This window comes from Oryctolagus cuniculus, chromosome X (assembly GCF_051225735.1).
Source record: "Oryctolagus cuniculus isolate XC-2025 breed Fujian yellow rabbit chromosome X, ASM5122573v1, whole genome shotgun sequence".
Classification (NCBI taxonomy): domain Eukaryota; kingdom Metazoa; phylum Chordata; class Mammalia; order Lagomorpha; family Leporidae; genus Oryctolagus; species Oryctolagus cuniculus.
In genome coordinates this window covers 7,574,301-7,587,122 of record NC_142888.1, presented here as the reverse complement: position 1 = coordinate 7,587,122, position 12,822 = coordinate 7,574,301, and the positions used below count along the sequence as shown (strand labels likewise).

Here is a 12,822-nt window from a genome sequence, read left to right as displayed (position 1 = left end):
CAAAACGAATTTCACTTTTTAAGCCTCATTTAGTAACCAAAGAGGAGATTTAAATATGCTGCTTGAATCATTTTTTAAATTCTATTAATTCCAAGTGTCCTTAAACTAGTTTTCATAATAATCATCTTTATTTATTTTTATTTTTAATTAATTTATTTGAAAGTCAGAGTTACACAGAGAAAGAAGGAGAGGCAGAGGGGGGGAGGTCTTCCATCCGCTGCTTCACTCCCCAGTTGGCCACAACGGCCGGACCTGTGCTGATCAAAGCCAGGAGCCAGGAGCTTCCTCCCAGTTTCCCGCGTGGGTACAGGGGTCCAAGGACTTGGGCCATCTTCTACTGCTTTCCCAGGCCATAGCAGAGAGCTGGATCGGAAGTGAGCAGCAGGAACTAGCACCGGCGCCCATATGGGATGCCAGCACTGCAGGCGGCAGCTTCACCTGCCATGCCACAGCACCGGCCTCTATTTATTTATTTTTAAAGATATATATATATATATATATATATATATATTTATTTATTTATTTATCTGAAAGGCAGAGTTACAGCAAGAGAGGGAGAAATACAGAGATTTTCCATCTCTCGGTTCACTCCCCAAATGACCACAACAGCCAGGATTGGGCCAGGACTGGGCCAGGCCAAAGCCAGGAGCCTAGAACTCCAGCCATGTCTCCCATGTGGGTGGAAGGGGCCCAAGGACATGGGCCATCCTTTGCTGCTTTCCCAGGTAGCAAAGGAAGCCAATCAGCTAGGTCTTGAATGGGCACCCATATGGGATCCCAGTGCTGTAGCAGTTAGCTTAACCCACTGCGCCACAACACCAGCCCTAACATAATCTTCATTTTTAAATGGATGCATAATATGTCATTAAATGACACACCAATAATTTAATCATCCTACAATTAGATATTTTGGTTGTTTCTAATTCTTCATAATAATAAATAATATTAGGCTAAAGAGCTTGATGAACAAAATTTTGCCACTATATTTAGAAATATTTCCTTAAGCTAGAGTTCCAGTGCAGGAGTATAAAAAGATATGGACATCTTTATAATATTAATTATCTGCAATTCTCTTTTTTCATACCCTACTGAGTAACTTTTTTTAATGTGTATCAGTGTCCCTTTTTCTACAAACCTGCTCCATTCTCATGTTGTCAGGTATCTGCCTGCATAGTACAGTAGTTCTCTTTCCTCTGACTACTCTAAATTTAAATACTTAAGATTAATCTCATATATACTCACTAGATTACTAAATATCCTGTTGACCTTACATCTATTAAAAAAAAAATCAGTAAGCAAGGGGCTGGCATTGGGACCTAACAGGTTAAGCCACTGGCTGCAATGCTGCCATCCCATATGGATGCAGGTTTGAGTCCTGGCTGCTCTACTTCCGATCCAGCTCCTGCTAATGCGCCTGGGAAATCAGTAGAGGATGGCCTAGCAGATGCTTGGGCCCCTGTACCCACATGAGAGATCCAGAAGAGGCTCCTGGCTCCTGGCTTTGGCCTTGCCCAGCCCTAGCCATTGCAGCCATTTGGGGAAAAGAACTAGCAGATGAAAGATACCTCTCTTTCTCTCTCTGTAACTCTTTCTAATAAATAAAATAAATCTTTTTAAAAAAGCACTAAGGGTGGGCTGGCACTGTGGCATAGCGGGTAAAGCCACCGCCTGCAGTGCCAGCATCCCATAGGGGCACCAGTTCAAGTGCCAGCTGCTCCACTTATTTTTTTTTTTTTCTTTTTGAAAGGCAGACTTAGACATTGAGAGAGAGAAACAGAGAGAAAGGTCTTCCTTCCGTTGGTTCACCCCCAAAATGGCCACTATGGCCGGTGCGCTGCGCCGATCCGAAGGCAGGAGCCAGGTGCTTCCTCCTGGTCTCCCATGTGGGTGCAGGGCCCAAGCCCTTGGGCCATCCTCCACTGCCTTCCCCGGCCACAGCAGAGAGCTGGACTGGAAGAAGAGCAACAGGAACAGAATCCGGTGCCCCAACAGGGACTAGAACCCACAGGGGGAGGATTAGCCAAGTGAGCCACGGCGCTGGTTCCAGCTGCTCCACTTCTGATGCAGCTCTCTACTATGGCCTGTGAAAGCAATGGAAGATGGCCCAAGTCCTTGGGCCCCTGCACCCACGTAGGAGACCTGGAGGATGCTCCTGGCTCCTGGCTTTGATTCAGCCCAGCTCTGGCTGTTGCAGCCATCTGGGTAGTGAACCAGTGGATGGAAGACCTCTCTCTCTCTCTGCCTATCTGTAAATCTGCCTTTCAAATAAACAATCTTTATAAAAAAATCAGTAAGGGGCGGTGCTGTGGCGCAGAGGGTTAAAGCCCCAGCCTGCAGCATCAGCATCCCATATGGGTGCTAGTTCAAATCCTGGCTGCCCCACTTCTGATCCTGCTCTCTACTATGGCCTGGGAAAGCAGTAGAAGATGGTCCAAGTCTTTGGGCCCCTGCACCTGCATGGGAGACTCGGAAGAAGCTCCTGTTTCCTGGCTTCAGATCAGCTCAGTCTGTTCGTTGGGGTCATTTGGGGAGTGAACCAGCAGAGAGAACTTTCTCTCTCTCTGGCTCTACCTCTCTCTATAACTCTTTCAAATAAATAAAATAAATCTTAAAAAAATCAGTAAGCTTAATCAAATAGGATAATTGTTCCTTCTTATTATTTTCTGGATGTAAGAATAACTGAGATAATGTATGACTACATTAACAGATGGCAGGTTTTATTTGCTGGCAACAGTACATGATTGCCTGTCTTTGCCATGATGACACAGGGTATTAGATGTACCGGAAAACTAGACACAGAATACTCTAACAACACTGAGTGCCAGGATTTGGGGAATTACTACTGAACAAGGCTGTAGGGAATTACAGAGTAAACGGAAAGTATGTTCTGTAACCTACAAGAGTTCATATCGAAGTCAGGAGATACAACCTTCTTAACTTTATGCATAAATAGTGCACCGAAAAAGGCAGTTGACTTCTTAATAGTTCCAAAGCACAGCTCTCCTAATAGAGTCATTCTTGTGAATTAACTGAGATGCAAAGAAGAAATACGTTCTTCTCTAAACAGTATCTTGCCATTCTAATTTGAGCAGGTAGATAAGAAAATGATCGTATTTTTTTTCCCAACAAGCTTCTTTATCTCCTACCCTCTTTTGTGGTGAACAATAAGCAACCATGTAACTTCAGCATCATCCTAAACTCTTCCTTCAGCCTCACATTTAATTACTCACCAAGGTCTGAGAACTCCACTTGACTCTATCCCGCTTCATTCTCCTTGCTACTAATTTAGTTTAAATCATTATCCCTTTTTACACAAACTACTCCAACTGCCCTCTTTTTTTTTTTTTGACAGGCAGAGTGGACAGTGAGACAGAGACAGAGAGGAAGAGAGGAAGGTCTTCCTTTGCTGTTGGTTCACCCTTCAATGGCCGCCGTGGCCGGCGCGCTGCGGCCGGCGCACCGCGCTGATCCAAAGCCAGGAGCCAGGTACTTCTCCTGGTCTCCCATGGGGTGCAGGGCCCAAGCACTTGGGCCATCCTCCACTGCACTCCCTGGCCACAGCAGAGAGCTGGCCTGGAAGAGGGGCAACCAGGACAGAATCCGGCGCCCCGACCGGGACTAGAACCTGGTGTGCCGGCGCCGCAAGGCGGAAGATTAGCCTAGTGAGCCGTGGCGTTGGCCCCAACTGCCCTCTTAAATGGTCTCCCTATCTTTGATCTGACCAAGCTGGTTCATTTTGCACAGACCTGTTACCTATAAGCACAACTGCAAGTGCTTAGAATGACCTTTCACAAATTAGACCCTACTTACTATTTCCCACTGTCCTGTTCTCTTGCTGCCACTCCTATCCATCCTTCTACCATGTATCTCAGAGACACAGCTCAACAATATTTACAGTTCCTTGAAGAATTATTTGTCTTTTCTTAGGAGAAGAGCACAGTGTATACAGGCTCTGGTCAGTGATATGGATTCACTACTTACTAGCTGACCACAAGTAACTTAATGTCTCTGTGCCGATTTTCTCATCTGTAAGTCAGGGATAACATCAATATTTACCTTGGGGTTGTTGCAAGAATAAAACAGGCTGGGCAGGAAAGACTTTACGTAAGAAGCGCTGTGTATTAACTAGGTTTTATTATTACTCTGATTATTCCTTCCACCTTCCCATGTTCTATTGTTCCCTCTATCACTGGGATGCTCAATTTCCATCATCCATTCTCAAGCTATGTGAACTCTTCAATCCTTCCGTTGGAGCTCTCCTTTATGCTCTTCCCAGTGCCAGGCACACCTCACATCCTTCCCTCTGTTTCTCCGGCACTTTGTACAATGTCCCATTGGAGTACAGCCACGACTGTTCTCTTTCTAAACTAAAAGCTTCACGAGTACTAGGATTGGGTTTTGTTCCTCATATAAGGAGGATCCAGCACATGGCTGAGAGTTATAATACACTCAGTAAATGTTTGCTGAAGAAATAAATCATCTCTTCTGAGGCCTCACTTGATGAAATCATTTAACCTCTAAGAAGGAACTATGACCACAGGAGAGATTCTTTATTGTTCTCTACAAATGAATTCTAATTCTACACACGGGGACCCAGCCTGAGGCCACAATGAGATGATTTAAAAACCCAAATTTGGGGCAAGTGTTGTGGCATAGTGGGTAAAGCTGCTCCTGCAATGCCGGTATCCCATATGGGCACTGGTTTGAGTCTCAGCTGCTCCACTTCCAATCCAGCTCCCTGCTAATGCACCTGGGAAAGCAGTGGAAGATGGCCCAAGTACTTGAGCCACTGCACCCACATGGGAGACTTGGAAGAAGCTCCTGGCTCCTGGCTTCGGAATGGCTCAGCTCCGGCCGTTGCGGCCATTCAGGGAGTGAACCAGGAGATGGAAGATATTTCTCTGTCTCTCCCCTTCTTTCCCCCTCTCTCTGTAACTCTGCCTTTCAAATAAATAATTAAATCTTTAAAAAACCCAAAATCTGTTACTAACCACTAAGCAGTCTATTCCATTAATAAGAACACGATTAAAAACAACACCTATGACTCACGGAAATATGAGCTCTAAGTGTAAAAATGTGAAATAACAGTGAGCCATTGTAAAGCACCTTCCAAACTCTGGAGACAGGAAACAAGTGAGAATTACCCTAATGGCTTTTATTTGTCACATCAAGAAATTACAATTACTACTTAGAAAATTCTCATATCTTTAATTAAAAGATTACTGGTTAGACTGTGATAGCCATAAAGGAGGAAAGGGGAACACTTTGCATAGGATTAAATCAGAAATCAGCATGCTTATTCCTTGAAAGTAACAATCCCTTAATGTCTTAAGCAGACAACATGAATTAAATATCTGTTAATTGCTGATGGTCTTAATGGTGGTGCAAGTGTTCCCTGCTATGAGTAATTCCACCACCAAACATTACAAAAATTCCTAGCTAGGTTCTTACTAAGGGTTTTTGTTTAAGTAGGCAATTTGAAAACTTTTGAGGTTTTAAATTTAGCTTGAAATTTATAGCATGGATAAGAGTTATACTAGTCATAAGTAAGATCTTGTATCTGCATTTCAACAGTTATTAAAGCAAAAAGAAGGCACTTACCACAACTTGTAACACCTGTTCATTGTGAAGAGATGAGGAGGAGGAAGAGGAAGAGGATGAAGAAGAGGAAGCAGAAGAGGAAGAGGAGGAAGAGGAAGAGGAGGAAGAATAAGAAGAGGGAGAGTCAGCCATCATTTGTGCTAAAGTCTGCATCAGTGTTTTGCCAAGGAGAAAAAAAGAGCTAAACATGGCAATTACACCAAATACCATTCCAAAATTGAACCTGTAAAGAGAACAAAATTACATAAATGTACAATTCCTCACAGTTCATGCACCAAGACATTTATTGTCAAGCCACATTTCACAGCTTCAAAGCAATGGCTAAAAAATTTCACTAACTGCCTCTTTTCCTACCCAAACTTCAAATACTTGACTAAAGCATGGGTACCAGTTTCTTGAAGCAGTTCTGATAATTTACAATTCTCTGGCAGCTAAAGAGATTGAAAAAAGTGTTTCTTTTCATGTATTTGCTCACTTGCATAACATTGTACTGATCTTGTTCTCATATGGCTATGAAAGCTTTTTTGATACCAGCTATCCTTTTATATCTTTCTATTTGATTGTCTACACTGTGTTTTAGATTTATTTTGTGATGAGTTTAAATAATAATGTGGTAAAATTTAATGGAATTTTTTGTCTTCTATAGTACAAGAGTTAGAAATTACCTTTATATAGTTGGGAATAACCTTTTATTTTTTTCTAACTTTTTGATAAGATATTTTTCAAGGAATTTGTCCATTTCATCTAATTTTTCAAATTTATATGACTATTGGGATTATCTATAAACTCTGTAGTAATATCCCCAATGCTGATTTTTAGTTACCAGAATTTTCTTTTTTTCTTGATCAGTCATGGAATGGGCTTACCAATTTTAGTAATTTTTCAAAGAACCAACTTTTGACCTAGCAGATTTTCTCCACTGTACACATTCTATTTCACTGATTTCTACTCTTTATCATTTCCTTCCTTCCACTTTGTATTACTTTGGTTTTCTGTTTCATTTTCTACTCTTTGATGATTCGATTGCTTAGCTCTAATCAGTTTAGAGTTAAATTTTTAATCAAGAGGAACTTAGACAACACCAACCCCCTAACCTCCCGTTCTCTCAACTACAGAATCTGTCAATATCTTGGGGGGGGGTCTCATAGATCACTGTAAACCCCCAAAGCATAAAACACTGTAAGTGCCTTGATTTGAATGTATGCAAAAAGCACAATGACATCACCCCAAAAGTTTGTGTAATAGCAGAATGCTTTCATGCTAGCAATATTTCACAATTCAGTAGATTGGAAAAGGACAGAAATCATTAACTTAACGAGCTAAGTCTCATGATCACAAATGGCTAATTTAAACCAAAATGGGAAAATAAGGAATACCATTGGTAAAGCATTCGCGCTTTCCGTCGTCCCCAACTGTAAAAGGCACGATTGAAAACAGCAGTTTGCCATCTTATGTGAAAAGGGGAGATGCTCAATCCATTGTTTTCCAGCCAGTCTTCATAAGAATGCTTAAAATAGACAGATGACTAAGAGAGAAAGAAAAGTTCCACATTATTCAATTTTTAAGAACAATTTATAACGTGTAAGAAAAAAGTATTCAGCAAATCAACTTGCTGTTTACATGTTTATAATCTTAAAGCTTTATCTTCAGAATATTAAAGCTCTCAGACTAGGGGGTCACTGAGGATATGGTCTGGCAAACTTTAGCCTATAAGATAAATCTAAATCTGGCCTACAGCCTGTGAGCTAAGAATAGTTCTTATATTTTTAAGGAACTATAAAACAAAACAACCAGACCCTGTGTGACCCACAAAGCTTTAAATAGTATCTTCTCCTTTACAAAAAAGTGTGCTGACCCTTGCTTAGAACAGCATTACCCAACAGAAACATGTGAGCCACAATTAATTCTAAATTGTTGAGTAGCCAAATTTTAAAAAGCAGAAATAGGATATTAATTTTCATCATCTTTTAACTCAAAATATCCAGAGTGTCATTCCAACATGTAATTAATATGAACACTTTTTTCTTTTTTTTTTCTTTTTGACAGGCAGAGTTAGACAGTGAGAGAGGGAGAGAGACAGAGAGAAAGGTCTTCCTTCTGTTGGTTCACCCCCCAAATGGCTGCTACGGCTGGCACGCCGCACTGATCCGAAGCCAGGAGCCAAGTGCTTCCTCCTGGTCTCCCATGTGGGTGCAGAGCCCAAGCACTTGGGCCATCCTCCACTGCCTTCCCAGGCCACAGCAGAGATCTGGAAGAGGAGCAACGGGGACAGAATCCGGTGCCCCAACCGGGACTAGAACTCGGAGTACTGGCACCGCAGGTGGAGGATTAGCCTAGTGAGCACATTTTGGAAACATTTTCCTTAGGGGGGTATTCTTTGTAATCTTGTGTCAACTTTACACTTAGAGCACTTCTCAATTTGGACTAGCTCTATTTCAAACGCTAATTTAGCTCATAGCTATCACACTGGACAGCACAGGACTAGAAGCCTTTTTACCATACAAAATATAGGTCTTGCATTCTTACTTAAAGACATTCCCTCTTACCCAAGTAATCCAACAGAAAGGACAAGTTAGTCAAAATTAGGGCTTCCTATCTTCTGAGCAAGAGCCCTAAGAAATCAGGCCAATTTTCATGATACAAGTGTCCCTATCTTAAACCTATCGTGGTCTCAGTAAGTCCTCTTATCTGAGGTTGGAGGGATAGGTGTTTATATACAACCAAAAAGTTTTACCTTTAGGGTAGGGAAGTTTGTTTCACTAATGAAGAATTTCGGGTAACATAAGGCTGTTATGTACCTGACACAGTTACAGTAAGCAGAGTAAATATTCTGTTATATTGACAATCATCCATGTGAGAAACTTTTCTGTCCTGGAAGCATAGTCCAGCCCTAACACAACCATAAAAAATGACCAGAGTCTGAATACAGGTATTTCTTTGCTTTAGATCTGTAAAGTTCTCTACCCTCAGTCTTTGGGTGGTTTTTCAAACCAGCTTGTTACCCAGGACTTGGAAAAAGAAAGTGACACAATACTTTCACAGAGGTCTACTGTGGTAATATTACAAAACTATGGGTGGACTAGTGGACCGAACTGGAAGCAGAGAATCTGAAGGTGCAGGCTCCTAGAAACTGGAGTCTCTCAATTCCCCTGGCTGATAATGTGAGCGTTCTATCTTTTGCTTGGGGGGATAGTACTTTCTAAAGGACCCGAGACCTGTGACTGACATTAAACTGACATCCTGATCACCTCACATACTTGGCCAGGCACTGTAGAGATCTGAAAAGTTCTTGTTATTTTGGATTTTTAGTCACATGTGCAACATTAAGAAATCATGTGGCTTTTCTTTTCCAAATAACAAAATCACTGTGGCCTATACTGTTTAGGACACGCTAAGCACTATGCCAAGTACTTGACATCAGTGCTTCTCAAACACAAAGGTTCACAGGAGTCACCTGGGGCCATCAAGATGCATCTGCTATCACGCCTGTTCTGATTCTGCAGGTCTGGGTGCAGCCAAGATTCTGCATTTCTATCAAGCTCCTGGATGTTGCAGGTGCTACTGGTCCTTGAGCCTAAGGCTGAGTAGTGAGCCTTTATGTGGATGCACTAATGTAATCCTTCTATCATCTCAGGAGCTTCTTACTCTTATTATCCCTATTTAAAGACGAGAAACCATGGTAAAGATAGTAATTTGTCCATGGGCACACCAATTAGGAAGTGGCAGAGCCCAACCTGTGCAACCTGCTGCACTTTGCAAGTTTAAATCTAACAAAAAAGCACGTCTCATTTCTTTTTATTGTTAAATCCAAAACACAAAATACTATGGTATTCTATTCATGACTGGAGTTTATATTCTACATTTGAGAATTTATATAATCTTATTTCACAAGACTACTTCCAGTCTCCTCAATATTCAATCCAAATTGTGGCTTAAGCATGTGGTGAGACAACTGTTGCTAATTTTTTGCTATCCTTCTCAGATAATTGAAACATGTACCCTGAATCCAAGGTGTGTATAGTTGGTGCAAAGAAAGGGTACAGCGTGCAAACCAGTATTTCAGCACAGGTTACTGAAAAACCTCTTCCTGGAGCGTGCTGCTTTGAAAGATGATCTGTGGACCAGCAGCGTTGTTAGCACTGGAGAACTGGTTAGCTATGCAGAACCTTGCCCCAGAACTGCTGAATCAGAATTTGCAATTTAACCGGAAGGCTGCATGGTTGTATGCCCTTTAAACAATGCGACCACTGGCTCTAAATCACGACTTGATTTGGATTCATCCCAGTACCAGAATGTCTAGAGAGTAGGGACCTCAGAAACAACGCCTTCCCTAAATAGACGTTTTATTTCCTTCCTGGTGCACTGCTGCCGCAGGGTCTGACCCTCCCGAGCCCACCACCGACGCCTCCCAGGTAGGATTCGAGGCCTGCACTGTCCCGCACTGCCAAAGCGACAGCCGCGCAGGCTGCCACACCCCTCCCGCAGCCAGCCGTGCTTTATTTACTCCACCGGGCCGAGGCGCCCCGCGGAAGGCCGCACGTGGGCACCGGCCGCGCGGCTCCCAGCCAGGCGGCGCAAAGCAAGAGAAAAGGAGGCCCTTGCACTCTGGCCCTGGGCACCGGGGCTTGGGCCTTAGGCCTGAGGCCCTCACCTTCAGCACCAAGTCGGTCAGGTACACTGCAGTCCAGCCACCCACCACCACCACCACCAGCGACACTGGAATCATGGCGGCGGCGGCAGCAGAGGAGGGAAGGCGAACCCTGGTGTCCTCCTCCCTGCGAGCCGCAAGCAGCCGAACGCACGGCGCCTTACAGTCCCAGCATCCGTGCAGGAACCTAGCCGCTGCCGGTTCCTTTTCCGCGGTGGCGACGTTTCTCTCCGAACTCTTCCGGTGGGACACGGGTGGGAACTGCGAAAACCGGAAGATAGCGTGGGGACTTGTTTTCGTGTGACGCTCAGGCGCCGCCGTCCCAGCAGCAGCTGGATCTCCGTTCTCAGCCCTCTAGCGATTTCTTAGACTTTGGCCCTCCCTGCTGTCAGTTCTCCATTTTCGCGGACTCTGGTCTGGGCTTTGCTGTCTTTTAACCTAGCGAGGGTTTGGGGTTATATGAAGTCCTCGACCCCGTCTTAGGTATCCAGATTTAAGTTAATTATCTTTTTTCCTTTGTAGTGAAACGTAATTTCTACGAGTATAGCGACATCCTACCTACAGGTCTCAATCGTCCGTTTCTGTGAGTTTTAATAATGTATATATCTGTGTGCCCTAATCAAAATAGCGAACATTTCCATTTCAGGAATTTCCTGATTTTTTAACTTTATGCAAATAAAAGCACACAATGAGTACTCTTTGTGTCACACTTACTCTACATAGTTTTGAAACACCCATTTTGATGATCAAGTTCTTTCTCAGCCTCTTTGTGAAATTTGAGATTGGTGCTGCGTTAAAACAGAGAAAGAGTGAAAGAGAAACAGAAAGATTAAGAAAAAAGGGAGAGGGAGAGGGAGGGAGGAAGGAAATCATATATCCTTAGAATTGTATCTAAGAGAGGACGGGGTGGGACGCTGAGGCGCCAGTTGTAGGAGAGGCGCTGACTTGGACTCCTGGGGCCAGCTGGTAGAAGTGATGGTGGAGTATCAGATATTAGCAAGACATCTGCAAAAAGCAGCTCAAGCTCTACACAATAATTCTGAATTCACTGAAGAACAAAAGAAAACCATAGGCAAAACTGCAATAATGTTTGGAATTGCAAAGTGCAGCTTTACAGTCCACACAGTCCCAAGAAGAATTTAAACTGGAGGCCCTGAAGAAGCTAGAATCGATCCTAAAGAATATTCTTACATATAGTAAAGAGTTCCCGTTTGATGTTCAGCCTGTGGCATTAAGAAGAATTTTAGCACCTGCTAAAGACGAGAGTTTGGATTTTTTTTTTTTTGACAGGCAGAGTGGACAGTGAGAGAGACAGAGAGAAAGGTCTTCCTTTGCCGTTGGTTCACCCTCCAATGGCCACCATGGCCGGCGCGCTGCAGCCGGCGCACCGCGCTGATCCGATGGCAGGAGCCAGGTGCTTCTCCTGGTCTCCCATGGGGTGCAGGGCCCAAGCACTTGGGCCATCCTCCACTGCACTCCCTGGCCACAGCAGAGAGCTGGCCTGGAAGAGGGGCAACCGGGACAGAATCCGGCGCCCCGACCAGGACTAGAACCCGGTGTGCCGGCGCCGCAAGGCGGAGGATTAGCCTACTGAGCCGCCACTCCGGCGAGTTTGGAATTTGAAGAAGATGAAGAAGAGGGTGGTGCTGGAACAGGGTCTCCTGATTCTTCTCCTGCCAGAGTTCCTGGTACCGTATTACCGAGGTTGCCCTCAGACCCAGGGATGACATTACCCACACTCAGAATTGAGAAGAGTGGTCTGAAAGATGCTGGGCAGTGCATCAATCCCTGTGTTACAGTTAGTGTGAAAGATCCGAATGGCATGGAGTTAACTCCTGTGCAGCATACTCCCGTGGCTTCACAAAAAAAGATACATATGTTCACTTTAATGTGGACGTTGAGCTCCAGAAGCATGTTGAAAAATTAACCAAAGGTGCAGCTGTCTTCTTTGAATTCAAACAATGCAAGCCTAAAAAATGGTTTACCAGCACCAAGTGTTTTGCTTTCATGGATATGGATGAAATTAAGCCTGGGCCAATTGTAATAGAGCTATTCAAGAAACCCACTGACTTTAAAAGAAAGAAATTGCAATTATTGACCAAGAAACCACTTTATCTTCATCCACATCAAACTTTGCACAAGGAACAATCCTGACATGAATAACCTGGAACTTCTGTGAATTTTGCCACTTGTTAGAAACCATCACAGCTCTGTGTAGCATATTCACCCTTCAGAAGGCAGAAAGCATACTGGCCCGTGCCAGTAGGCCAGAGGGAGTCCATCGCAAAGCTGTACCACATAATATAAAGTCTAGCACATCATTGATGTAAAAGACTCCTTTGGATACAGGTTTATTGTAGATTTTAAAACATATTTTTACTTTTCTATTGTGCAATTCATAGTCTGTTTTCTAAGTTACCACTACTCCTACACTGCTTCCTGGAAAAATACTGCTGTGAGTAGGTTTGCTCATCTTCAAACTTAATACAGCAATAAGAATGTGCTAGAGTTCACATACATAGCTGTTCACTTTTGCTCCAATATGCTCTTTTGGTTTGAGTTAACTTCAAACT

At 43.4% G+C, this 12,822-nt stretch overlaps 1 protein-coding gene and 1 pseudogene across 3 annotated transcripts in view; one reads left to right on the top strand and one right to left on the bottom strand.

Moving 5' to 3' along the window:
• Positions 1-10,576, bottom strand: part of MBTPS2 (membrane bound transcription factor peptidase, site 2) — a 45,241-nt gene extending 34,665 nt beyond the window's left edge. For 2 of the 3 annotated variants that reach the window (XM_089324701.1, XM_089324702.1), the window contains exons 1-3: positions 10,253-10,552; positions 6,978-7,126; positions 5,602-5,824 (exon numbers count right to left, since the gene is read on the bottom strand). In XM_089324701.1, the coding sequence (XP_089180827.1) occupies positions 5,602-5,824; positions 6,978-7,126; positions 10,253-10,327 (447 nt within the window). In that variant the 5' untranslated portion in view covers positions 10,328-10,552. Of the gene's footprint in view, positions 1-5,601; positions 5,825-6,977; positions 7,127-10,252 lie in introns of all 3 variants that reach the window. The other variant, XM_002719970.6, reaches the window with a different exon arrangement.
• LOC100339769 (axin interactor, dorsalization-associated protein-like) lies at positions 10,326-12,495 on the top strand (annotated as a pseudogene).
• Positions 12,496-12,822: the final 327 nt, after the last annotated feature.